This window comes from Rattus rattus, chromosome 8, assembly GCF_011064425.1.
Source record: "Rattus rattus isolate New Zealand chromosome 8, Rrattus_CSIRO_v1, whole genome shotgun sequence".
Classification (NCBI taxonomy): Eukaryota; Metazoa; Chordata; class Mammalia; order Rodentia; family Muridae; genus Rattus; species Rattus rattus.
The window spans coordinates 73923249-73950966 of NC_046161.1; the positions used below are offsets into that span (position 1 = coordinate 73923249).

The 27718-nt window shown below is 39.0% G+C and overlaps 1 protein-coding gene across 1 annotated transcript in view; it reads right to left on the reverse strand.

Annotated features, from left to right (window-relative positions):
• Col12a1 (collagen type XII alpha 1 chain) overlaps positions 1–27718 on the reverse strand; it is a 117028-nt gene that overhangs the window by 61680 nt on the left and 27630 nt on the right. The window contains 12 exon segments of the mRNA XM_032909894.1: positions 7246–7375; positions 7679–7821; positions 8337–8466; positions 8953–9092; positions 11353–11499; positions 12218–12382; positions 12482–12601; positions 12683–12832; positions 14546–14667; positions 15590–15782; positions 16339–16605; positions 19647–19919. Of these exon segments, the coding sequence (XP_032765785.1) occupies positions 7246–7375; positions 7679–7821; positions 8337–8466; positions 8953–9092; positions 11353–11499; positions 12218–12382; positions 12482–12601; positions 12683–12832; positions 14546–14667; positions 15590–15782; positions 16339–16605; positions 19647–19919 (1980 nt within the window).

The following is a 27718-nucleotide window of genomic DNA, read 5'->3' on the forward strand; positions in this document are numbered from 1 at the left end:
ATATGTCTTCAGATATTTAAATAAGTTAATATTGAAAAGGAAGTCTATCAAGGTGTGCTCCCTCAAGAATGTTAGAGATCCCTTAATAACTTTTCAGAACTTGACAGTAAGACTCCTGAAGATACCACATACCTGAGACAGAGAACATGAAGAAGGCAAGCTGGTACTGACCTAGAAACTGCATCCCAGTGATTAGTTTCATGGTGGTATAGAGTTATATACACCATCAGAGGGGGAAAGTAATCATCATTCTTACACTACTGTGAACCCTGAGTGGCTTGGCAACATATGCTTACTGATAAAATAGTGGCACAAATGTCATGGGAGTAACCAACCACTTTCTGATTTGATTTAAGTCCTGCTCCATAAAATGAAATGTATACTTATCACAATTATCAAAGTCAACAACCTGTGACTGTAGAGGCCAGAAGCCATAGAGGAGGACTTACTATTATTATTCTAATAAATAAATATCAAATCAATTCCTGAAAACATCATTTTATCCATAAATTAATGCATCTCTGGACCATCACCAGAGAAGCTTCTTATCACAGTAGATGGTGATTAACATGGAGACTTATAATTGGTCAAGGTGTAAAGAGAAGATTACAAAGGTTCAGCCCTAAATAGAACATCTATATAACAATCCAAAGCTCAGAAATCATTTCAGAAGTACAGGACAAAATATTTTAAGAGCTAGACATGGTAGACAACTACAAGGCCACAGTATTCTCCAAAGTCAACAGAACATTTGCACATGTGAACTCACCAGAATTGGGACAGCATGCATAAGACCTATACAAGCTCAAGCCACACAAAAGCTAACATGGAGATTGGAGGTAGGCATGAAGTCCCATCCCCGCTGAATAGCCGTTGGCAACTCATACCTTCTAGTAAAGAGTGTGTATCGGTTTTTTTAAGTGTGTGGGCCCTGGTGAACTAAACATGTTTCATTGAATATCCATATGCCCAAGAGTACATGGGCAGAACAAATTGAACTCAATGGGTTTAAAAAGAAAACAGAACACAAAGTTGGGAGAGTATGGAAAAGAGACAGGTCTTGTGAACATCAGAGGATGGATATGATCAAAATGTGTTACATGAAATTCTCAAAAGTTAATTTAAAAGATTATTATAGGGGATGCTCTATGAACATGCTTATGAGAGTGAAAAATAAAAATGGGTCAAGGTTAGGTACACACTAAACTTGTAAGAACAACTATATTTGCCTAAGTGGTTGGAAGAAAATCTAAGTTAAAAAAATTACCAAATCAAACAAAAGATTACCTCTGAATAAAGAAGATAGACTATAGCCTGAGTGCTTCCCACAGAAACCAAAGTCACAAGTGAGAATCTTGCCCAAATACCCACAACCAGCTGGGACAACCAACAAAATCATAAAAGAAAACTTCCCCCAACTAAAGAAAGAGATAGCCATAAATGTACAAAAGCCTACTGAACACCAAATAGATTGAACCAGAAAAGAAAATTCTCTTGTCACATAATAATCAAAACACTAAATGCACAGAACAAAGACAGAATATTAAAAAATATAAGGGGAAAAGTCCAAGTAACATAAAGGTAGACCTATCAGAATTGTACCAGACTTCTCAACTGAGATTCTAAAAGACAGAAAATCCTGTACAGATATCATCCAGACCCTAAGAGAACACAAATGCCAGCCCAGGATATGTAGCAAAACTCTCAAGCATCATAGATAGAGAAACCAAGATATTCCTTGACAAAACCAAATTCAAACAATATTTTTCTACTAATGCAGTCCTACAGAGGATACTGGAATTAAATCTCCAACACAAGGAGGGTAACTGCATTCAAGAAAACATAAAAAATTAAACATTTCTCAACTCAGAAGAACAGAATCATACACACACAATACCAGCTCTAGCAACAAAAATAACAAGACCTAATAATCATGTTTTTTTATATCTCTCAACATCAATGGACTCAATTCCACAACTAAAATCACAGTTTAACAGACTAGATCCATAAACAGGATCCAGCATTTTGCTATATACAAGAAACACACCTCATTGACAAAGATAGATAACTACCTTAGAGTAAAAGGTTGGAAAAAGTTTTCCAAGCAAATGGCCACAAGTAACAAGCTGGAGTTGCCACTCTAATATCCAATAAAATAGACTTTCAACCAAAAGTTATCAAACAAAATGGAGAAGGACACTTCATATTCATCAAAGGAAAAATCTACCAAGAGGAAGTCTTGATTCTGAACATCTGTGCCCCAGATGTAAGGGCATCCATACTTGTAAAAGAAACTTTACTAAACCTCAAAACACACATTGAACCTCAGATAATAATAGTGGGAGACTTCAACACCCCACTCTCACCAATGAAACTAACAGACACAGTGAAACTAATCAAAGTTACAAGTCAAATGGATTTAACAAATATCTACCGAGCATTTTACCACAAAACAAAAGAATACACATTCTTCTCAGCACCTCATGTAACCTTCTCCAAAATCGAGCACATAATCAGACATAAAACAAGCCTCAACAGATAAGTCAACACAGACAAATGCTAGACTTCATAACAAAAAAAAAAAAAAAACAGAAAGCCCACATACTCACAGAAACTGAACAACTCTCTAATCGATAACTTTGTCAGGGAAGAAATAAAGAAATAAATGAAATCAAAGACTTGATGGAATTCAATGAAAATGAAGACTTGTCATATCCAAATTTATGGGACACAGTGAAGCAGCACTAAGAGGAAAATTCATAGAACTAAAGGCCTTCATAAAGAAATTGGAGAAATCCCATACAAGCAACTTAAAAGCACACCTGAAGGGTCTAGATAAGAAAGAAGCAAAGAGGAGTAGACAGTAGGCAATAGTCAAACTCAGGGACGGTATTAATCAGTTCGAAAAAAAAGAGAATAATACAAAAATATCAACAAAACCAAGAGCTGGTTCTTTAAGAAAACCAACAAGATAGATAAACTCTTAGCCAAACTGAATAAAGGACACAGAGACAGTATCCAAATTATCAAAAATCAGAAAAGAAAAGGGAGACATAACAACAAAATTGAGGAAATTAAAGTCTCATCAGAACCTACTACAAAACCTATATACTACAAAACTGGAAAATCTAGATGAAATGGATGATTTTCTAAACAAATACCACATACCAAAGTTAAATCAAGATCGGGTAACTGGCTAAACAGTCCTATAACCACTAAGAAAATAGAAATAGTCATCAAAAAACCTCCCAAACAAAAACAAAAACAAAAACAAAAACAAAAAAAAAAACAGCTCATGGCCAGATGACTGAGGGAACACTACCTAATTCATTCTATAAAGTCACAACTACTAAAAATAGATTAAAATCGTCATTCCCCATAATCAAGTAGGCTTCATCCCAAGGATGAAGGGATGGTTCAATATACAAAAAAAATCCATCAACATAATATATTATATAAACAAACTAAAGTCAAAAACCACATGATCATCTCATTAGATGCTGAAAAAGCCTTCCACAAAACACAACTCCTCTTCATGTTCTAAATCCTGGAGAGATCAGGAATTCAAGGCCCATACCTAAACATAATAAAAGCAATATACAGCAAACCAACAGCCAGCATCAAATTAAATGGACAGAAACTTGAAGCAATCCCACTAAAATCAGAGACCAGACAAGGCTGCCTGTCTATTCAATATAGTACTCAAAGCTCTAGCTAGAGCAATTAGACAACACAAGGAGATCAGCAGATACGAATTAGAAAGGAAAAAGTCAAAGACTCACTATTTGCAGATGATATGGCAGTATACATAAGCAACCCCCAAAATTCCACCAGAGAACTACTACAGCTAATAAACAACTTCAGAAAAGAAACAAGATATAAAATTAACTCAAGCGAATCAATAGCCTTCCTTTATACAGATGATATCAGACTGAGAAGAGATTAGGGAAACAACACCCTTCATAATAGTCACAAATAGTAGGTGTAACTCTTACCAAGCAAGTGAAAGATCTGTACAATGAGAACTTCAAATCCTTAAAAAAAAAAGAAAGAAATCAAAGACCTCTGAAGAAGAAATATCTTCCATGCTCATGAATTGATAGGGTTACCATAGTGAAAATGGCCGTCTTACAAAAAGCAATCTACAGATTCAAAGCAATCCCCACCAAAATTCCAACACAATTTTTCACAGACATGGAAAGATGTAAAAAGAATTCGAGACAATTCTCAAATTCATATGGAAAAACAAAAAACCCAAGTTATCCAAAACAATTCTCAGTAGTAAGAGAACTTCTGGGGGAATCACCATCCCTGACCTCCAGTGGTACTACAAAGCAGTAGTGATAAAAACCACATAGTATTGGTATAGAAACAGAGAGGTCAATCAGTGGAATAGAATTGAAGACCTAGAAATAAACCCATATACATATGAACACTTGATCTTTGACAAAAAGCCAAAACCATACAGTGGAAAAAAGAAAGAATCTTCAATAAATGGTGCTGGCCTAACTGGTGTCTTGAATATGGAACAATGAAAATAGAGCCATAATGATCACCTTGCACAAAGCTCAAATCCAAGTGGATCAAGGACCTCAACATAAAACTGGATCCACTCTGAATTGAATAGAAGAGAAAAATGGAAAAGATTCATTGGTAGAGGGAGAAATTTCCTGAAGAGAACACCAATGGCTCAGGTTCTAAGATCAAAAATGTTGATAAATGGAACCTCATGAAACTGAAAAGCTTTGGTAAGCAAGAGATTAATAGAACAAATTGGTAACCTACAGATTGGGAAAAAAATCTTTACTAACCCTTCATCCAAAAAAGGGCTAATATCCAAAATATATAGAATTCAAAAGTTAACCTCCAAAAAACTAAATAACCCAATTAAAAATGGAGTACAGAGATAAACAGAATTCACAACAGAGGAATCTCAAATGGCTGAGAAGCACCGAAAAGAATGTTCAACATCCTTAGTCATCATGGAAATGCAAATCAAAACCCTGAGATTCCAACCTCAAATGAGTCAGAATGGCTAAGATCAAAAACTCAGCTGACAGCAGATGCTGGAGGGGATGTGGAGAAAGAGGAACACTCCTCCATTCTTGGTGGGATTGCTGGAGTGGAAGATGAGCTTAATCCTCAAGAGACTTGAGGCCCAGGGAAAGGGGAGACGTGGGGGGAGCACCGTCTCTAAGGCAAGGGGGAGAAGGAATGGGATGAGGAACTGTGGGAGGAGGGGCCAAGGGAGGGCAATGACTGAAATGTAAATGAATAAAATAACTTATTTTTTTAAAAAAGGAGAATAGGCAAAAGACATTTTTCTTTGGGGGGGGGTTGTTTGTTTGTTTGTTTGTTTGTTTGTTTGAGACAGGGTCTTTCTACATAGCCCTGGCAGTCCTGACTCTGCTTCTGGAGTGCTGGGATTAAAGTTGTGCACCATCATCCTTGGATCTATTTAATAGACGCACCTCCTTCCAGCTCTTGCACCTCCTTGCTAATAGACGCACCTCCTTCCAGCTGCCCACTGATAGACGCACCTCCTTCCAGCTGCCCACTGATAGACGCACCTCCTTCCAGCTGCCCACGGGACTGTTTCTCTGCATCTTTCATTTCAACTCTGCAAGTCTCTCTTCCTGAGGCCCTGTTTCTAACACCATCCTTCTGCCCCCTGACTTTTCACTGCTTTCGTTTCTTCACATCTGCATCTTTCCCTCTTCTTTCCACTACTGGTCTAGAACCATCCTCAGATGATCTCTTATCCCCTTCATCTGCCACATCACTGTGAATCTTAGGTTCTCTATCCCAGCTACCTCTGATCATGTTTCCAATCTGAACCGAATCCCACCCTCTCATGTACCACTACCCTTATCCACAAAACCACAAGCACTGGTTAGGATCTAACACATAAAAATGATAAATCTTTACATGTTGCCAATAAGTTTATACTGATGGGCTCTTTCTTTTCTCTTCCACATGATGCTTATGTTTCCTCAATATCCTTTTCACCCTTGAAGTTCCTACTTCAATTTCCTTAGAAAGGTAGGCTAAGGAACACTAAATTTAAGCCATACATCTATCACAGAAATTTCTACTTCTCCAAGCAGAAAATGAGTACACTTCTTAAAGAAGGGAACTTTTTAGATTGTCAGGAAAACAAATCTCATCAGCCCAAGACATCAAACAATACCCAGAAGAACTACAGATCAAGAAAACACCCCAAACACTGCATCATTCAATGGTATATCCTCAACACCGAGCCTGATGACTGGATATCATGTGTGAGTATCGTGTTGTACGATTGAGTAGACCGATGAATTGACAGACTTGAACTGAGCATTTATAAGTATCAGTTTTACTTCCACAATGTTTGAACTTAACCCTAAATATCCTTCTCAAACTGTAGTCAGACAACAGTCTTCACTTCATGTGTCTTACACAGTGTACTTCATGGATTAAACGTACTATTGGGCTGGAGAAATGGCTCATCAGCTAACAGCACTGCGTGCTCCTTGGGAGGACACCAGTTCAATTCCCAGCATCTATATGACAGCTCAAAACTATCTATAACTACAGTTCCAGGGGATCCTTGGCACCAGACATGCACATGGTGCACATATATATGTATGCAGGAGAATAGCTATACATATAAAATAAGTAGATCTTTAAAAAAATAAACTATTGTTTCATGTCTATTCCTTGATTAACATGTTGCCAAGAGCAACTCGAAAACTCCACTGATTATAGGATATGTCTGAATATAAGGTTCATTAAACATGAAAAGAAAAATAGATATATATATAAAGATGATAGATATAGATAGATGATAGATAGATGATAATAGATAGATAGATAGATAGATAGATAGATAGATAGATAGATAGATAGATAGATAGATAGATAGATAGATAGATTGGCAGACAGAGAGATGATACATAATAGATAGGTGGGTACATAGGTAGGTAGGTAGGTATGACATGACATAACATGAGATTCAGAAGAGTTCAGAGAAAGAAGGAGGATAGTGAGGGAACAGGGAAGTGGGAAGACAAATTAAGGAGCATACAATTACATAAATACATGGAATGCCAAAATCATGCCCATTTTTTCATAACTGACTAAAAGGGAAAGGTTAATAGCTATAATTATGCACTAATTGTCAAACTCTCATTAACATCCATGCAGAAGTGTTCCAACAAGTGTTAAGTTTACAGCAACGAGAAACAGAAGAAAGCAGCATCTTACATGTGGCTTCCCGAGCTTTGGCAGGTTCACTAGTGAGGTCATGCAAGACTGCCTGGACGGTGACCTCATACTCTGTGTTAGGAAGGAGGCCGGTCAGCTGCACATCATTCACTGTGGGCCCCACACGCATCTACACACGGAAATCCCAGAGGGAAATAAGACATTTCAGTCAAATGCTTCCACTTTCTAGGTGATGTGGTAGAAGCCTGTCTATAACCACTGGATTAGAACACAGCTTTTACATTCAAATATAGGAACTGGAGTTTTTTTCTTTTGTGTCAATTTTTTAACATGTTACAGGTCACAAACCTCATTTCTATTCTTCGGAGGGTTCTGACATTATAAATTGATTCATAAATACTGAACTATAATACGACTGTAAACCTATAAAGTCTGAGAAAAGTCAAGTGACTAAGAAATAGACATCTCTCACCTCTTTGGGCTTTGTCCCTTCTGGAGATCTTGTAGGTTGGTATGATACAGTGTAGCCAGTAGCTCCTCCCACAGGCTGCCATTGAACATGCATAGTGGTGGGGCCAATATCATAAATATTCAGGCTAACTACAGGGACTGGCACTAGGAAAGTATGAAAGAGGACATCAGTTGAATCCCTGTGAACTATATATGCTAAATAGAAAATATTTGCTTGAGAAATTAATGAGTTACTATAGCTCCTTCCACCCATAAAAACCTATCAGTGTTCTTTGCACTGAGTTCCCTGGGATACACATTCCAACTACTAAATAGAGGAGAATGCTCAAAATTCAGATTACAAGTGGCATTCCAATGAAGCCATATGAAAGCCAAAATAGATAAACTTGCTGAGACTTTAATCCCTTTTTCTGGAACATCACTAAGCTATTTTTATCCTTTAGTCATAGAACTCCAGACAGAACTTACCAACACATTGTTTCCTTTCATTCTTTTTTTTAAAAAACAACATACTTAAGATGTAAGTTTCACACATCAATGACTGGAACACAGTGGATTTGTCAAAGGCTGGCAGAAGTCTTACATGTGCCCTCCCATTTGTCTTAGAAATGGAATAACAGATCTATCGGGTCCCTCTTGCTGTCTCTCATCTGACTTACGGGTTTTCTCTGTGCCCTTCAGAGGCTCACTGTACTCATCTTCAACCACAGAATACACGTTCACCACATACTCAGTCTCGGGCTTCAGATCCTTCAACACTGTGCTAGTTTCTAGTCGACTCACGTAAAACTAGAAGGGAAAATAAAAAGAATAACACTCAGATCCATTCCTCCTGGCCGATCCTTAAACAGCCACCCGCAGGTATCCCATGAGGCCTTGACCTTTATTTTGAGAAATTACTAGATTACAGAAAGATCTCAGGTGACAACATAATTTATTTTCGCAGCTGTGATATCCATGTCTGGAAAAGTAGTTAAATTTGCCGCCTTTAATAAGTTTCCCTTGTCAACTTTATAAGTCTAGTCCAAACTTACAAATCAATTAACTTGTTTGAAGACTTGAACTGATATTCTACAGTACGTAGAAACCATTAAGAACATTTTTAAAAGTTAGTTCCCTTTAATGAGGTCCAAACAGAAGTGCCTGCCTTGAGAGGAACAGAGAGTACCATTTTTCATTCATCTCTTGTCTTTCACTCAACGTTTTGCTCTGGGCTCTAATGAGGATCACTCAGTCTCACCGTAGGGAAGAAGTGCTTAAGGGTCACCTGCTCACCTCCTGGCGTTTCCCTCCAGAGACAGGGTAGTATTCCACCTTGTATCTGTCCACACTGTCAGAAGGGGGTGTCCAGCTCACTCTAAAAGAACGATGAGTTCTCTCTGAAATAACTAAGTTAGACGGTGCTTCCAAGTCACCTGTGTGTGAAGATAAGAGGTACACACACCTTCATTTCTGTAGCAGAGTGGTGAAAGATGTAGTTAACTTAAAACAGTGCAGATCTACACAGGATCTTTCACAGCCTCCCCTTAACATGGGAAATGGATGACAAATCTCTACAGAGGTCCATTTCCCATTGGCATCTCTGAATAAATGACCAAAGGGCTCCTTCAGTCTCAGAAGAGTCAAGCTAGAGTGCTTTGTCCTTCTTTAAACATGATCTCCTATTCTTTATGAAACCACTAGTTAAAATATCACCTAGACCCAAAACCTCTGAGTCATCTCTGACACCCTGTCCTCTCTCAACCCCTTCTACCTAATTAGACCATTCTACGTTTCCATGGTCTCATGAGGTTAGACCATGTTCCCTACCCCATTACCATGTCTACACATGTTGTCTTCTATGAAGATAGCACTATGGCTTGTCTTTGTTGAGTTTCTTTAGAGCACTTACTTCTTATGTGTTTACAAAGAATGAAAACAAGCAAATATTAATATTTTAAAATGTGGTGATACATATTTTTAAATAACCCTGTGTTTGTGCTTTCTGTAGGAAGATATGGGTGAAATAATTAATGTGTAACAATAACTATAAAATAAAAAATTGATGTGATAAATACATTAAGTCCAACAGCAAGATGTTACAAATAATGATTTAAAGAGAAAAGAGTTGCTTCTATGACTCCATGAGCATGACAAATCACTTTCGTACAAACTCCTTTGGGTTTCTTTGTAAGCCCAAATTGAGTGAGTATGTCTGCTCTTGGCACTTGTGTCAAAGTCAAGCTTGCAAAATTATCAAGTTGTTTTATGGCCTAGGAAACTTCAATGATTACAACTATTACATAGTTGACAAAAAATAAGGAAAAAATAGATAAAAGATGTTTTCATCCCCACTCAAAGTTCACTCCAACTGAGTAAAAAAAAAAGACAATTCTCTTAGTTCACCCAAAGCCAGAAGTCTACAAATTCTGACTGCCCAGCTTGTCTGTTTCTCCAGGGGAAAGGTCAGTCTGCTGTTCAAAATTCAAAAAAGAATATCTGCAAAAGTTTGAGGACAGACGTACAAGAAGGAACATGAAACATACAACTGGATATAAGCAAGGACACAGACCTTGAGAAGCACTTTGCCACCCTGTGTCCCTGAAACCACTGTAAGCTAATGGCAGACTGCTTCTACACAGTCCACACGCCTAAGAGAAATGTCCTCTCCATCGAAGGATCATGGACTTATCATTAATTTTGCAAAGCTCTTCAGTATTGGTGCTTCCGTTATCTTGCCCTATGGTTTACGCAGATATTGACCATTCTGTACCCTCTGCTGTCACTACAAACCCAGTTCTGAAATGGTTTCTAAGCTACAGTCCTTTTCCATGGTTGCATCATTCAAAGCCCCACAACGGCACCTCTAACCATCTGACCCTAACTAGGCAACTTCTCTGGGTCTACATCTTCTTGTGATTTCATATGGTCTAAGCTTTAAGGCTGTAACTTCTCTTCACATTCAGGGGTTATCAGTGCAGAGCATCAGATCTGACAATCTGCAGCTGAAGAGAGGAAAGCAGATGTGAGATGTCTTTCCCAGTCCTATACATTAGGAAGCTATCAAGCATTAATGAGCAAGCAAGTCGCAGCATCTGAGTAACGTAGGACTGAAGTGAAACTGCAAGTGTCTGTCAACTCTTTCCTCTCTTTTTCTTTTTTTTAGTCACTTCCCACATTTGTTTGCATTGACCTAGCCATATAACGTAAATAAATCCTTAAATAAGCTAGATGTCATTTCCTAGCTTGGTGCCACCCCTGTCTCCCCCAAAAAAATCATTTTAAAATGAACTAAAGCACTGACCCTTAACTAGGAAGTTCCTCAAAGCAGACATCCAGTGCCAGTAATGACAATTCTGCAAATATCTGGAACCATTTCTACTATTTCTATGAGGTTAAATTTATTCTGACTTTCTCAGATCCAAAATAAATCAATGGAGGGCAGTTTTACTATAATATTCTTGTATAAAAAGAAAGGAATTTGCTCATGTAACAAGAACCAAATTTCATAATTAATTTCCACAAAGCCTTCAACTAGGTACCATGTACCCGATGCAAATACTATAAATTACAGTGTTATATTTAGTCACCACAGGGGACTCCTCGGGGGACTCCACCTCAGGGGAGCCTCTGATGCCACTGAGCACTTCATGAAGAGGTCCCCACCTAGATATGCCAGTATCTGTCCCAGCTTACCAGGGCCCTTGACACTGTTACACAAGTTGATGGTGAGGTCATCCACAATCTTGGACAATGACTCAAAATCTGCCACGTTGTATGCGTGAATGTCATCTGGATCAGTGGCAATCATCTTTAACTCAACTTCGTCAGCATTCTTAATACCTTGACAAAAGAGTTAAGTACAAATTGAAAGCACCTTTCGGGAAAAATGTCAATGGAATGAAGCAAATGCTCCAGGCCTTTTCTCTTTACAAGTGCTCCATCACTGTGCCTCTCTTGGGTAGAATCACATGAGTACAGGTACGCACAGAGCCCTTTGGATACCCTGGGGGTTGTGAGCCACCTGATGTAGGTGCTGGGAATGGGACTCAGGTATTCTGCCAGAGCAGTACCATTCTTAACTGCTGAGCCATCTCTCCCTTCCCAGTAGTATTTTTAAATATAAAAATCCCTTTATTGTATAATGAACTCAAAAAAGCATGACAGGGCTGTGTTCTCTCTAGGTATATGTAGCACCTTTCTCTCATTCCAGAATTTCTTTTTGTAGGCAAATAAATCCCACAGTATAACTTTATTGCCATCAAGACAAAGTATGTCTTTTCTTTCTTTAGCTTCTGGTTTCTCTAAGCTCTGATTCTTCTCAGGTATCATCAGATAAGTCTTGTCCATTCCAAAAGAACGAGAGCTGGAATTAATATTAGTATTTCCCCCCTTTGTTAATTAATTTCAGTTCCTCTCCACTATACTTTTGTTTGGGAGGGTCAAGAATTCTGCCATTCCTTGGTGTGAGTAAGCATGGTAATCCAATAATTTTTAAATACAGAAAATGTCCTCAGTGTTGCTGTCACCTCAGGGCTTCACTACCTTCTCCATTGCTTACCGATAGCAAACAGCTCTACACCTTCATCCTTGAGCTTCTTGGATGGAGCCTCCACATCATCCTGTGATTTTCCATCGGTAATGAGAACTCCAATTTTGCGAGCACGAGGCCGCATGCCAGCTTGAGTCTTGAAGCTCTGTTGGCGAATGAAATTCAAAGCCATGCCTAGTGGGATTTTTAAAAGACAGCCAGTCACATCATCTCTCAGCTACCTGCCTGAACAAAAAGCATGTGCCAAAACCTCACCAAAGCATCCTGACTCACCTGTGAGGGTGTTTCCTCCCTTATACGGCAAGTTCGCCACAGCCTGTAACAAACTCTTCTTATCTCTATGAGCGTTTAGGTGCCACTCTGTTCTGGGGTCTCCACTGTACTGAGCGAGAGCTGAAATGACCGCATGGATGTTATGATGTATAAAAGGTAGCAAGTAAATTGTCAAAGGTCTTCAGCATTGATGAGACCTACCAATTTGTACTCTCTTGGGACCGATTTCAAAGACTTCCACGATACGAGAGATGAAGCTTCGCACAGTTCTAAAATTTGCGCGGCCAATGCTCCATGACCCATCCACCAGCAACACAATGTCTGCTTCAGCTCTGGTGAGACATTCCATCCCTGGCACGGCAGTGGTAAGATAGGACAGTAAGAAGCATATCGTTGGCAGGTCATACCCCTGTGCCACCCAAGTTGTCTATTCAACACTGCAGCTAGGTCTAATAATTTAAAGACACAACTATAATTTATGAACCTTAAATAACATTCATGAAAATCAGTTTCTCCAAATATTATTTCAGTTGCAAATCTTTTCTTCATCTGTAACTATATTTTCTGATCACAATCACAGAATCTAGAGATTCTAGGTAAACCATGATGGTCAGTTTGAAAGGCTCACCCAACCAATCATTACTGAAAATAATGAATGAGAATGCATACCTTTCTAACAATAAATATTAATAATTTGAATAAGATTTGTATGTGCTATAAGATGTTCCATTCTCCTTCCCTATTTAAGACATTAGCAAACAAGCATAGGATGGACTGGTTAAATGGCTAAACTATAAGTGATTCCAGTGAGCCAAAAATATCCTTTATAATAGTGAAGCTACCAGGTTACCATTACGTGTTATGAAAGCGTGGGCACATGATTGTTAAAATCAGACTTCTGTGAAGTAAAGACACGATTTGAAAACTTGAAACACTGTTATATTATTTCATTGTTAACTATCAACTTTTTCACCTACTGTATATAAAAATTAGGTAAATTCAGACAGCAAAGTTTGCACATTGAAAGAATTGAAGAAGAAGGAAGACCATTTGGAAAAGGATGCAGAGAAACACACAAATTGAGAGCTGTCGAGACAACGAACAAAAACACAGATACAAAGCTAAGGTGCTTTGGGAAGAGAAAATAATCCCAATATCCTCAGTGAGAAGCTACAAAATAAAAATATAAGCCAGTTAATATCATCATAAGAGAAACAATAAAACAATGCAAAATATCAAAATTTGTCACTTTCCTTTATCCACCTTAACTGTAAATGCTCTTTTTATTGAAGCTTGCCTCCCAGCTAGAAACTTTCCCATTTATTGCAATGTTTTCAGGTCACAGTTACATCACTTTTAAAATGAACGAGAATCAAGAAATGCTCATCACACTACCAATTACTTTAGTGCCATTTGTGTATGACTCTTCTCATGATGGAAGACTGTCATACACTGTTCTAGAACCTACATCTTTATGGCCTTGACTTCTCTCGTTATGCTAAGACCTACTGGTTTTAATAAGTGATTTTTTTTAAAGTTTAGAAGTAAACTCTACATCCTACTCTCACCTTTAATTCCCTTAAATGCTGGCTTGCCTACATCGAAGCTGTGGTTACGGCAAAGACAAGCCATCTAAAGGGCTGTGCTACTGTTGGCTTCAAAGTCATGAGTGCCCAGTTCCTTATGTATAAAGCCTTCTTTCTCAGTCCAAGGAAGCCATCAAAGTAAAAAATATATAATTATTTTAACAAAAGAAAATCGTACCACTAAAAAGAAAAAATAGAAAATTACATTTAATAAAAACTCATTTTTAAATAAAATAACCAATAAGGACTGATTTTTAAATAATCAAGTATTCAATTAATGCAAAATTGAAAATGAAAAGCCAAAAACTGGGCTCAACTGGACATTCGAAGCAGTTTCTACAAACATAAAAAAGTTTGTCAATTATTTAAATAAATTGTAGTGAAACTCACAGTTGTCATCGTTTAATAGCCTCACACCTCACACGTGCAATAGCATCATACAACTATTTCCCCATGGAAAGGTAACTCGGTTTCTTACCGGAAGATAGAATTGGTGTCACGGTTGTGTCAGAAAGGGTTGTCATTTCTTGCCCAACGAGTGGTAAACTTTCTCCTCCATCGAACATCCCAAAAACATTGACTCTATATGTGGTGCCTGCCCTGAAACAGTAACAGGCAGTGTGGGTGTGGACTGTGGTCTCAAAGGAGCAGTTCTCGTCTTGTTAAAGATACTTATCTTCACTAACAAACTTCCGCCCATAGGAGCATAAAATGTTCAGTATTGCAAAAGCACAAAGATAGCTGCCATCACATTCCAGCTTGCTGATGTCACGGGAAACCCAACATTCCAGGGAGCTCTGGGGATTTACAGCACTGTCCCAGGACTTGTCAGAGGCAGCATTTCCCCCATGTTACCTCTCAGCGTTGGGAAGAATGAGCTGCCTTGCTTAGACTGCTTCTGAGATGCGGGCTTTAAGATGATTGAAATGCTCTGTGTCTGCACAATGACCTGAGACACTCAGCACTGGGCCATGTCAAGCAGTGACCTCCTGAATTTCATCCTACCTACTCAAGTGATCAAGAACAACAAGCACTATACAGGTTCCAACATTACTGAATGAATACTTAAGTGAACAAAATTCCCAAGAGGAATGTACAGTAACCCACTGGTGCCACTGGATGAATGTGGAGTGCTGTTCGAATTCACACTCCCTTGTTTTCCAACTCACTGTCTAAAACTAGACCTCTAATCAACCCAAGGCTGTTCTGCCAGCTGGCAGCAAGCACAGACTCTGGCCTTTGAGCTCCAGTATGCTTCACTGCAGGGACATCCACCATGGGGTTGGGGGAACGTCTCAGAATGAGTCACTTGGCCACAGATTTTCACATGACTGCAAGTGCAATGAAACTATGTGATACGGACATGTCAAGATCCAAGTATTCTTAATTATCTAAACTATACAAGCTGTTTGTCAAGCTTAATTCTTTGCTGGTCTCTATAAACGTGAGGTAGTTCTTTGTGTAAAACCTACTAATTCACATAAACAATGCAGTCCTTAGCACAAATACAGTTCATTCCTACCTAAGCTCCTCCAAGACAACTGTGTTGTCATATGGTCCAAGGACCAACTCCCCAAGTCTTCTGTCGTCACCTGTAGGGTGAAAGGTGACTTTGTAACCTTTCACTTCCCCAGGGGCAGGCTCCCAAGTCACTCGGAAACTTGACATTGTTGGATCAGAAGTTTTGAGGTTTCTCGGCGATTTAAATCGAGAAGCTATAAAAATAAAAGTTTTTAAAAAACAATATTATCAATAAGATAGGCTCAGGCGTCTTGCATTTACTCCCACAAAAATATTTAAGTATAAGAAAGGTCAAGTCTAATTGTGCAAAATGTCGGGCTCAACAAAAGCCCTGAGAAACTGAGTTCTGCAGGAGCAGCATATACAATTCTCACAATTCAGGCAAGTTTTGGATTGATACATTATTAGCAGTAGGATCATTTCACCAGGAACTAGATTTGCAAAACAAATAATACACTAATTAGACATCCCATCTACTAAATATAATTTGAATTTGTAACAAATATAAATATTCATATATATGGTACTAGAGCTTAAATCCAAGGACCCATTCCTGTTGGGCAAATATTCTATAACTCAGACACAACCTACAACCCCAGATTCAATTTAAAATGATTAAAAATGAAATAGATACAAAATCTTTTGAAATGGCCATTTCTGTCTCCCTCAAAGGCATATCATCATATCATCATCATCATCATCATCATCATCATCATCATCATCATCATCATCATCATCATCATCATATACCTGTTGTTCCTGATCCTTGTCTAAGCTTTCCTTCTCCTGTCTTATACATTGGGAGAACTGTGATGTCATATGTGGTCTGGGGTTGAAGCCTCTTTAGCACTGTTGAAGTGACCGTGGGTGGAACCTTAGCAACCATCTGTCTCCCACCCCCTTGAGGGCGATACACAACGCGGTAGTTGATGACTTTCCCTGGCGCTGCTTTCCAGGTAACTCTCATCGTGTGTTCTGTTTCTTCATCCACTTTTAAGATTTTGGAGTCTTGAGATACTGTGAAATACAAAATACAAGTAATAATGTATAGCTTGTTGAAAGAAAACATTTTTGTCTGCCTCTTCCTTCGTGAAAGAAGAAACTCTGGATTCTAGTGTGGACACAGATGTGGTGCTGACCCTTGCCGTCTTGGTTTCGTGACGGCATGTGAACCTCCTCTCAGCATGGCCTCAGTAGAATGCTCTTGCTTTATCCAGTTAATACTAAAATATGAAAGTTCATATTGCAGGGATTTCCTATCTGCATCCTAGAGATTTTGCAAAGAAAAAAATCAATCACTGAAGATGTGGTTTTAAATTTTTTATTGTGTTTTATCTGTAAAGAATTCCTCTAGTAATAATGCCACAAGGAATACTAGAGATCAAAAACACAGAGTTAGAAATTTTATTCAGGCCTTTTCAGAAGCTACAATCTGTAAGTGCCCGGCCACAGTTAGTACGATTGGCACCAACCTTCTCATCGCTCTGTGTCTAAGACTATGAACACAAAACAGACAATTCTGACACATAAAAAATCTCAAAAGCTAACAGATGTTAGCATACACATCAAATACTTTAGAAAGTACTATGGGTTAATATCTATCTAATGCATAGATAATATCATTATTAAACTATGTTATTAATATTTCATTATTATGAATAAGTCTCCGAAATAGATCACCAAATATCTTCCAACAACATATATCCCCTTTCTTATAATGAATTTATTAGCTAGGTCATTTAATTCAATGCAAGACTCTTAAGACTCAAAGGTTCCTAAGTACTTTTAGAAGGCACTAAAGCTGAAGGAAACAAAATCACCTGTCTTTGCCGATTTTTAATGGAATTTTGATGCTCAAATGGATAAGAATCATAATGAAACGGCTTTGAAATGGAGAGAATAAAAACGTTGTTAAAATAGTTTTTAGACAATGAGCATCACTTGTTTAAAAAGTGCCAGTGGTGCCTGGGATATTGAGAACAGACTCAGGCTGGCACTATGGTTGGCCATTTTGTTGCTGCAGTGTTTCTAGACACCAACACAGGCCGGTGGGATCCAGCGGGAATCCTGTGGTTTCCTTTAACTGACAAGATGGTGGGAGTCCACATATACTGGGACCCACATGCAAAGCACTGCTGTAGAGACCAGGCCACAAACTGAATGCTCTGAAAATATACAGACCTTTGAGTCCCGACCCAATATAAATCAGGGCTATGGATAAGGAAAGTTCCACAAACTAAGAAATGCTCCACCAAAAACAAACAGAATCACTCTTGAAGTTCATATGTAGCCAGAAAGGCTCTCCCAGGCAGAAGACCAAACCTCAGAATTGTGGTGACACCATGTAGAGTATACAGCAAGTGATCGCTTCAATAACAAAGGAAAAAAATGCTTCTAAACTAAAATAGGGCTTCGAATTTCAGAAAGATCAAACTATTTCCAAATAACTACATTCCAGGTAGGAGTGAGGGGCATTTGTAGTAATATGCTGTCCAGATCCCAACAAGCTAAACTCACAATATCTGGATTCAAAACAAAAATTATAAGGTATACCAAGAAGAACAAGGTCATGATCTAAATTGTTGTCATAATAATTGTGTCCTCCCTAAAACTCACGTTGATGCTTTAACCTCCAACACTGATACTTGCAAGAATGACCTTTAGGGAGACAATTTCAGTTAAATGAGTTTGTGGAGATGCAGTCCTAATCTAATGAGAATAGTGTCCTTAGCAGAGAAAGTGGAGACTAGTTCATGCTAGCTCTCCAACCCTCATCTCTGATGTAAGGAACCTTAATGGGGGTGGGGTGGCATGTGGGCGTTTAAGTGTGTAGGTGTGTTTGTACATCATGATGCCAGATTAAAAAAAAAAAAAAGGACCATGAGAGAGAAGGAAGAGATTTTGGGGGAGATAGAAATAAAGTAATAAAATACTTGTGACTGGGAAGCATGAAAGGGGAAGTAACTAGTAGAAGAAAAGAAAGAAGAGAAAGCCAGAGGGAATGGATGGTAGCAGTCTGGAAGAACAAACGACCGTGTATAATGAAATCTAAATCAATGGGGAAGCCACAGTGAAATCTATTACTTTATATGCCAGCCTGAAAAATATGTCTTACAGTAAAAGAGAGGAAAAATGAAAAGCCTCATTGGATTATTACTAATGTTCTTAAACACCAATTGGTGAGCGTCTGTCATTTCCTAGAAGGTGCTGAGTGATAATATATTGTACGATCCCTATCTAAGATTTTCTCAGAAGAACAAGTCACCTATATCACACATAAAGTTCTCAAAAGTTTCTTCCACAATTTACAACTGAGAAAAATGGAGAATTAAAGCTTCTGAGTAATGGCTTTAAAATAAATCTTTCTTCTCAAAAAGAGCACAATCCCAACCTTCCAAGTCTTTATAAACCTAATGTGTTGATAGGGTGGCGGCCAAATGCTCCACCTCCCTCACACGGGGACACACTCCGCGGATCTCTACTGCATTCTGCATTTCCGTTAACTCTCTACAGTGAAGAAACTGTACTGAGGTGAGGCACATCAAGTCCTACGTCATTTTTAGTGGGAAATTATGTTTTAAGAAGGGACGAAAGGCTTTGTTGTGTTCTCATAACTAAAAGTCAGTGTTTCTCACATCAGAATGCTACAGACTGCCCTGGCAAGCTTACACACCATGGGTTCTCTTCCAGCTTTTACGACTCACAGGTACTTTGACACACTCGGCATGCCTCTGCTGAGCCAGCCACGGTGAGGAGGGACAATGAGTCGTCTAGTCCCAGTTCATGATTTTCATGGCACCATCATTCAGGTGCCATGTCCTTGACTTTCAATTGAATTCAAAAAGTGTCCAAATGTGATATTTTTCAAGCCCAAACCTAATTTGAACTTAAACCACACTCCTTAAACAGCATGAATGTTCAGTGCTTATAACCAAGTGAAAAACTAAGAAAATAAAAACCTCAGTGGTTAAACTGCACGTGACTGGAGCTGACTAGTCATTAGGAAGCACCAACACGTATCCCAACACGCATTGCAACACACCTGGGATGTTACCTACATTCAGTTGTAGCATCTCCAGTCACCGGCTCTCCTTCTCCACTGCTGTAAGTTGCAAAAACTGAAATTTTGTACTTGGTCTCTGGCTGCAGATTCTCAATCATAGTGTGAATTGCATCTCCAGGAAGAGTTTTCTCTCCAGCCTCAATATCATCATAAAGCGACTTCCATGAGACTCTGTACCCTCGAACCATCCCTGGAGCAGATGTCCAATAGGCCCCGATTGATGTGTCTGTGATGTCTTTGGTGACTAGATTTTGAGGTGAACCACGTTCTGGAAGAGAGATTAAAAGAGTATGATTTTTTTTTTTAAATGTCAACTGGATAATTAAGTATTCCTTCATCCCGGTAGATATCCTAACTTACTGGACTCAAAGTCACCTATCTAAAATTAATCATTCCTTTTCAGCTTTGGGGCCTGTTTTTAATCAATGGAAAAAATTGATGGAAGAAAATTCCATGGTGCAGGATTCCTATTGGCCCTGCCCATGTGCCCGTTTTTATTGCAGTGACCTCTAGGCCAAGGTTGACATCCCAATTTGAAGAAATACACATTTTAAAATTCTTTCCAAAAGGAATAATATGTCTAAATATCAATATTTTATCACATTTCAATGTGCTTTAGGATGTAACTCACTGTTCACAATGGTCTCCATGTCTTTCTAACCAGGTTGTTTTTTTCTGTCTGTCTAGTTTCAATAGTCTTGGTTTTGTTATGTGAATTATACTCAATACAATAGTACACCACTTGCACACCTAAACTCCCACAAATGCTTTCTGAAGAGACTTTTACTCGCATATTCCATTCAAAAGCACACACAAATACAAACTTTCAACATGGCTAACTCCAACAAAACTAAAAACCACCAACATTCTGGAAAACTTAAAAGTGATTAGTCATCGAAATAGAGCACACCACTTATTCTATCTAATCAAAACTGTCTGCTACTATATTACTATATATTATACATATACTATTATGTATATACTAATATATATTATACATATACTATTAAATAAAAATATAGAAACCTCAACTTAATAATAGGCACAGATAATTTCTAATAAAACCCTCACTTTCCATATTGGAAATGTGATATAAATATGGTCACTTTATATTGGCTGCTTTCACCAGAGTTTATGCCACACTGTGATATAAATATAAAACTGTCTGCCTTAGCACACATGATGCCAATGACTGTTTTACATCGATGGAAACCATAGTAAACATACTAGATTTTTGAAAGCTGTTATTTTCTCAACTGGGAGTGAAAATTAACATTTTAGAAATACTTATGAACGGTTAAGCATGAGCCAAAAGTAAAGATGATGATTGACAACCACAAAGTCAGTGCACACGCTCCTCATGCACGCAAGAAGTCAGAGGGAAAGATAAACAGAGGCGCTGGAATGCACACCAGACCCTAATGGAAACCTCTCTTCCATTATAAATAACTTTGAAAGCAGACAGGACTTCTCATCTCTAGAAGGAAATTAGCTGCATATTTCACTGAAACCAAACGCTTATTTTCAAGAACATAGTGACTTTTTTCCCCTCAGCTAAAAAAACCCTTTATAGAAGTGTGGGCTGTTTGCGTGGGAATAACCCTGTATTTTCTTTACTTGCAGAATATGAAAATGCATATTCAAATCGCTAGCTTCTCGGCTTGGTTTGGCTGTTCATTGTTTTCTACTTGTTTTGGTGACTGATTTCCCACAACTCTGTTAAGTTTCAAGTCTGCAACCCACTTTTCCTTTGCTTACTATAGACCATTTTTCCATATGTGTCTTTGCTTCTGAACCTCTTAGCCTGTAGTCAAAAGGGCTACTGGAAAATGAACTCACTTGGTCATCACTTTGTACTTAAATAAGCTAATTAATGCATTAATGATATCCTCCAAACATACAAAAATAACTTAAAATATGGGAAATTTTCTTCCAAATTAATACCACAGCAATCATCAACTTCTACTTTTCCTAAGGGCTATGCTTCTTAGTCTATTTTTCTCCCCCACTTTCTACAGCACTGAACTGGTAGCATTGTTTGTTCCCATGACAACAGGCATCAATCTCCCAAACACAAGCAAATGATTTCACTATGAGAAAAATAACAGGAAGAGAATTGTGGTTGAGGCAAAAATATATTCACAGAGATGTTTCTGTTACTTGAAACAAAAAAGATTCCAAATCACTGGACATGTCTTCCCATGGGCTTAACCAGCTATTTTAACATTCAAAAGACCAGTAAAGCTAGAGCAAAATGCTAGCAAAACCACAGCAAAGACTCTTTCAAATGCATTGATGACATGAAACTAATTTGCAAATAACTCTTTAAGATACAAAGGAAATAGCAACTAAAAAAGTGTTTGAGTTTTCATTAAAAGCACACCAACAATGACTGAAATGGCCTCAGAGAAGATTCCAAGTCTCAAGGAACAGGCCTTAAGTGAGAGTTTCTGACTCAGGTGTATGAACGTCATCTACAGACACACATTCCACACTAAAGAAAGTTCAGACCCCAAAGAGAAAAATGCCTCAGTTCAGAAGCCAAAACTGAAAAGACAAATATTCCAAACACATTTCTTCTGTCAGAGAGAGCGATAAGAGTACTCCTCAATGTTAAGTCTTCCTGTTTCCAGGCATCCTGACCGCTGTTTTGTCTATGAAGTAGGAGGCTATAGTCTAATGAAATACAAAATACTTTGTAACACATGGATTTTTAAGGAAAAGATAATTCCATGACAAGAAAGTTTTATCAGACCTACAAGCTATAAAGTTTTGTTTGTTTGTTTGTTTGTTTTTATTTTAAATGAAATCTTGGTTTGGCTAATCATCAGATTACCAAAAATTGAAGAAACAGAGGAAACTGAAGTAAAACGGGCAGGATAGGGGCTGGGTGCAGCTAGTATTGAAGTTAAGTGTGCAGCCAGCTGAGTGTGTCACCAGCAAGCTCTGTCACTTTCTAGTACCTTGGCCATAAAACATCTGGATTGGACATGAGCAGGTACATAGAAATGCTTTGATAGGCCAAGCCCATCCCTGCTCCAATCAGAAGACATGAGACTGTGTCTAAATACTAACAGTTCGGAAAAGCCTTTTAGATCTGTCCTGCGACTCATCCCTGCATGGCTCTTTACTCCTTTATGTCTCCCTCCACACACACCCGACTCTCCTTCTAGTCCCCTCTCCATCCTCCCTAGGCTCTTTCTGCTGCTGCTACAGAGCTGTTTGTTCAGAAGATTCATGTGGCCAGAGAGGCAGAGAACCTCCACTCCAGCTTTTGTCTAGAATAACAGCTCCTTGAAAATGAGGTATTTGTGATTAACAAAACTGGCCAACCCGTGGGGTCATGATGAGGATGTCTGAGACTGTGGCGGTCCCTCTATTGTGTGGTTATATCATCATGCACAGCAAATCCAAGTCCCTTCAAGACTGGTCCTTGGAGAACTGGGAAGTTGACGCAGCTTATCATCACTCACTTTCCATCTCACAAAATGTGGTTTGGGATGCGCTCTCTCCCTTCTCTCTGCCCTATCCTGTCCCAGAAGAAAAATGGCTCTCAACATGTTTGCTTTCAAACCCTCAGTGAAACTCTTATGGAGTTTTAGTCAAAGTGTTATCTAGGCAGGCGTTTGCTTGTTTAATACATGTCTAGGGGTTGGGGATTTAGCTCAGTGATAGAGCGCTTGCCTAGCAAGTACAAGGCCCTGGGTTCGGTCCTCAGCTCCGGAAAAGAAAAAAAAAAATATATATATATATATATGTATGTATGTATATATATGTGTGTGTGTGTGTGTGTGTGTGTGTGTGTGTGTGTATATATACCTTCTGCCTCGATAAGTCCCAGTTGTCAGTAACTACCAGAAATTAGTTTGGTTAGACTACGCTTGAGGCAGGTGTCCATTTTTAAAATACATAAGAGAAGAGAGAGGAGAGAAAATAAGCAGGAAGTCAGAGTCTGCTCTCCAGGCACCGTGACAGAGGCACTGAGATACCCCACCAAGCTCCATTCCTGCATCGCTCTCTTGCTGAGCTGAGGCTCACATGCCCTAGAGCAGTTGCTCCTTCCCCTCTGTGAGCTCCTCAAATGTTTGCATGATGATCCTGAGGCCTGTTCATGGTTTTTCCTGAGTGAATGTTTCTCAATAATGCTTAAATCTCACTTTCTTCTGCTCTGACCTGTGTACCTGCACTTTCTATATTCCATTTATCTCTGGAATAGAATCTATTGCATCTGTTTCGAATGTATCTTCCTAGTTCCATCGCTTCTCTTCCTTTGATTCCATCTCAGCGGTGTGCCTGCACACACATTCTTCCTGGTGCCAGCGTAAGTGCCAGGAATAGGAGTATGTCTCTTTCACAGATTTAAAGGTGTGGGACTCAGAGTTTGCAATCTTGGTATTCAGTCAAAGGGCTGAGAATAAGTGACTTTTGAGTAGTTGGTCCTAAATAGAGCATACTAACATCCAAGGCTTAGTAAACATTGCAGAAGAGAGGAAAAAAAGAACGCAAGCAGGGAAAGTGGGCAAGGCTATGAAACGCCATCTTTTGGACATGATATGGCCATTGCAGTCTTGAACTAGCAGCAGCTATGGCTACCTGCTTAGCATGCACAAAGTCAAGCCAGTTGATATTTCAACATGGAAAGGGGAGGGGCCCATGAGGCCCCACCCCTAGCTAAGGAGCCATTGGTTGTTATTGACAACCAAAGGAGGCAGATTTTGTGTTTCTTAGGCACTGGCAGATCGTCTATGCTCAGGCCAATAGTCCCGGGCCCAAATGCATTTGAGAAGCACTAATTGGACTCCAGAAGGTAGGAGGATGATGTGTTCAATGTCGGAGACAGAGTGTCCAGGGTCAGTGGGAGGAGAGTTAGGGATAGATTAATTAAGATACATTGTATATATGTATGAAATTGTTTAGAAAACCTAATTAAGAATATTCTTAAAAACAGTGTTGGTGTCCTCCACTTCTGTTCAGACTAGAAATCATGGGCGCGCGTGCGTGCATGCGTGCGTGCGTGCGTGCGTGCGAGTATCAAAAGGCATTTTTTCTCATGTCTGCTTGCATTGTCTCATTGCTGATGCTGGGGAAGTTAGCAGACAGGTGTATTTCTCATGATCTGAACATCCACAAAGAGTAGAATTATACAATTTTTTCCGCATGCTACGCCAAAGAAGTAACGTCTCATTTAAGTAACTTTCCTATGTTTCCTTAGCACTTTTCCATTCGCCCTCAGAAAAGGAAATGAGCATCCAATTCAAACATAATTAAAATATAAATTAGCCGACGATGATAACTGAGGAATGAATCACCCTGTAACGAAGCTGTGCTTCATCTCATAGGCTGTTCCAGCCAGCCTTCACTGGACTTCACACAGCACTTTCAGAAATAGAGGTCCAATTGAAAATGTAATGTAAATGCTCCTCTGAATCAATTTGTCTTTTCCGTGAGACTCAGCTCAGAAGTCATCCAACTTTCCACAGCAGACGGTAGAAGACCTCCTCCTGGATAACATTCGTGTGGAAACAGAACCAGAGCCACCACTCCAGGGGACAAAGTTCACTGTCGGCAACTCAGTGCAGCTACTTAAGGGAAGAAGCAGTTTGTAAATACCTAACAACCAAATTGAGGTTCAGCCTCAGCACTGCCCGAGTAGACATCTCTCTTCCCTGTGTGCTGCCTCTCCAAGTCTGACTTAGCTTTATTTCTTGGGCGAGCAATTGAGCCACAGAAAAGAACCTGGATTGGCATTCCCTGGCCAAGTGCTTATAACCCACAATGTATGGTTTTCTTTTTTAAATTATGAGACAGCAGTAAATCTAAGGAAACAGAGAGGCCTTGTTTAGTCCACCTTGGAGAAGCCCATGTCACTGTGCAGAAGGCAGAATCCCTGCATGGTCCTGAAAAGCTCACTGTACCTAAATGTCAGCTGAGTCAACTTGGTCTGATCTGTAGGAAGCCATTCATGGGTCAGGCGCTAGGAGGTTGCTACAGCAACTGAAACAAAGGAAATCCTGAAAAGGCATGGTTTCCATAGCCAGAAAATACTCAAAATTCAAAAACAGAACTCTATTGTCCCCAAACTGATGTTTTCATTCATTTGTGGTGAATCTCTGAATCAAAGATATGTATTATTCATTTAGACTTATCAAAGCAGGTCCCCCTCCCTCTCTAGTCCCAACAGTGACTAGGAAGGCTTATCTTACTCAAAGTACATTTGCACACACAGCATCGGTTTAGTAATTACATTAAGCCTATCTACTCTAATGACAACAATGGGGGTTGGGGACAATATAAATCAAATATTATGGCTTCTGTTCAGATTCCTCTGAAGTTTGGGTCTGAAATAGTAATAAACTCTGTCTTTGTGATTCTATCACACAACAGTCCTAAGCCAACCATGAACTTCCCAAGTGCCAATGCTAATAAATCTGTCTTCCAGAGACAGGGGAATTTTCAGATCATCGTCTGCATTTCAAAAGCAGAAAGTATTAGGAAACAAATTCAAGTTAGAGACAGTTGCAGACCATGCAAAGTATTCTAAATTTAAATTGAAAGCCACGTGCTCTCGAGGTAAGCTGCAAATTTTTCAACCTACAGAAGCTCTTGCTGGTTGACTCCAGGCCCTGGATAGAAGCCGCATTCCTTCAAGGTCTGCACTTAGCACCACCTCTCCCAGGAGAAAACCAGATTAGAAAACCAGCAGCCCTCAGCAGCCTTTGCCTGGCTCTACTCCGGGTTTTCCACTCCCCACATTCACCATCATATCCTATTCCTGTATATGGTATGTGAATTTGGCTGAGTTGATATAATAAAATGAAATGGAATAAGCAGGGGCAAAAAAAATATCTATTATTTTAATTTAGCCACAACTACACTTCCACAGACGTCAAGTTTACCACGCACAATGCAATGGAATAAATATGTTCATAAAGGCAGGAGGACAGCACTTTTGTAACCTTCAGGATAGGCCGAGGACTCTATTATAAAGAAGCCTTTGATCAACACAATTGGCTTCAGACTCACTATATTTTTAAGTTAGCTCACAAACTATTTTGCTCTCCTCCTTCTTCTCAAGAAATAAGAAACCATACCTTTTTTGAGTTTACTTCCTGTGCATCTTCCTCAGAAACGATTCCTGGTCATTTATGTGTAGACGTGCATGTGCTAAACTCATATACATGAAGATAATTTGGAAATTACCCTATGCCATTTGTATAAAGTTATAAATTTATAGATAACTACACTGTCCATTTGACCTAAAAGAAATCACAGGCCAAAAAGAATGTGTTTAAAAAAATACATTTTGCTATGTGAGATTTCTAGAATATTATTCTTGGTGGAAACTAATTTTTAAAATCAAGAAAGATGGGTGATGAAACACCATTTCCTACACTGGATTCAAATTTTGTAAACATCAACAGGCGTTACCTGTACTAGTCCCTCACAAGACTGGCCCCATCAACATCAACCAGGCAAGCGGGAGAGCCTCAGAACTAATGGTTAATGGCAGATTCTGGGAAAGGGGGAAGCCACTGTCTTCAGCTGTGTAGCCACTACTAATCCACAAAGCCCCAACAGATAGCTCCAGATAGTCACGTGAATGCGGGTGGCTCTGGTGAATCCAGTAGATCACAAGACAAAACAAGAAGGATTGAATGTGAGAGAAAGTTATGGGGAGCAGAGAGGGTGAGCAGGGGTAATAAGGAGAGGGAAGAGTTGGTGTGCAAGGCAGACGTCCATACATGAAAGAGTAAAACTAGCGATCAATAAGAACCAAAGTTAGTGAAGAAAGTTTGATGGCAGTGAATGCACTTTCTAAAATCCAGAAGATACTGGTGAGTATCAGAGGTTAAAAGGTCCAGTCACAAGGGGAAGCATTATCTCCAACAATTTCCGTGTATGGAAGAAATCATAACAAATATAATCTACGCCTATTCTGTAAAAAAAATAAAATAAAATAAAATTTCGAGGTTTAGCCTATTAAAAAATATCCTCTGATCAGTCTAGGCTGGAAACTCCTGCAAACCATGTGAAGAAGAGAACATCAAAAGGTTGGAGGAGTACAGA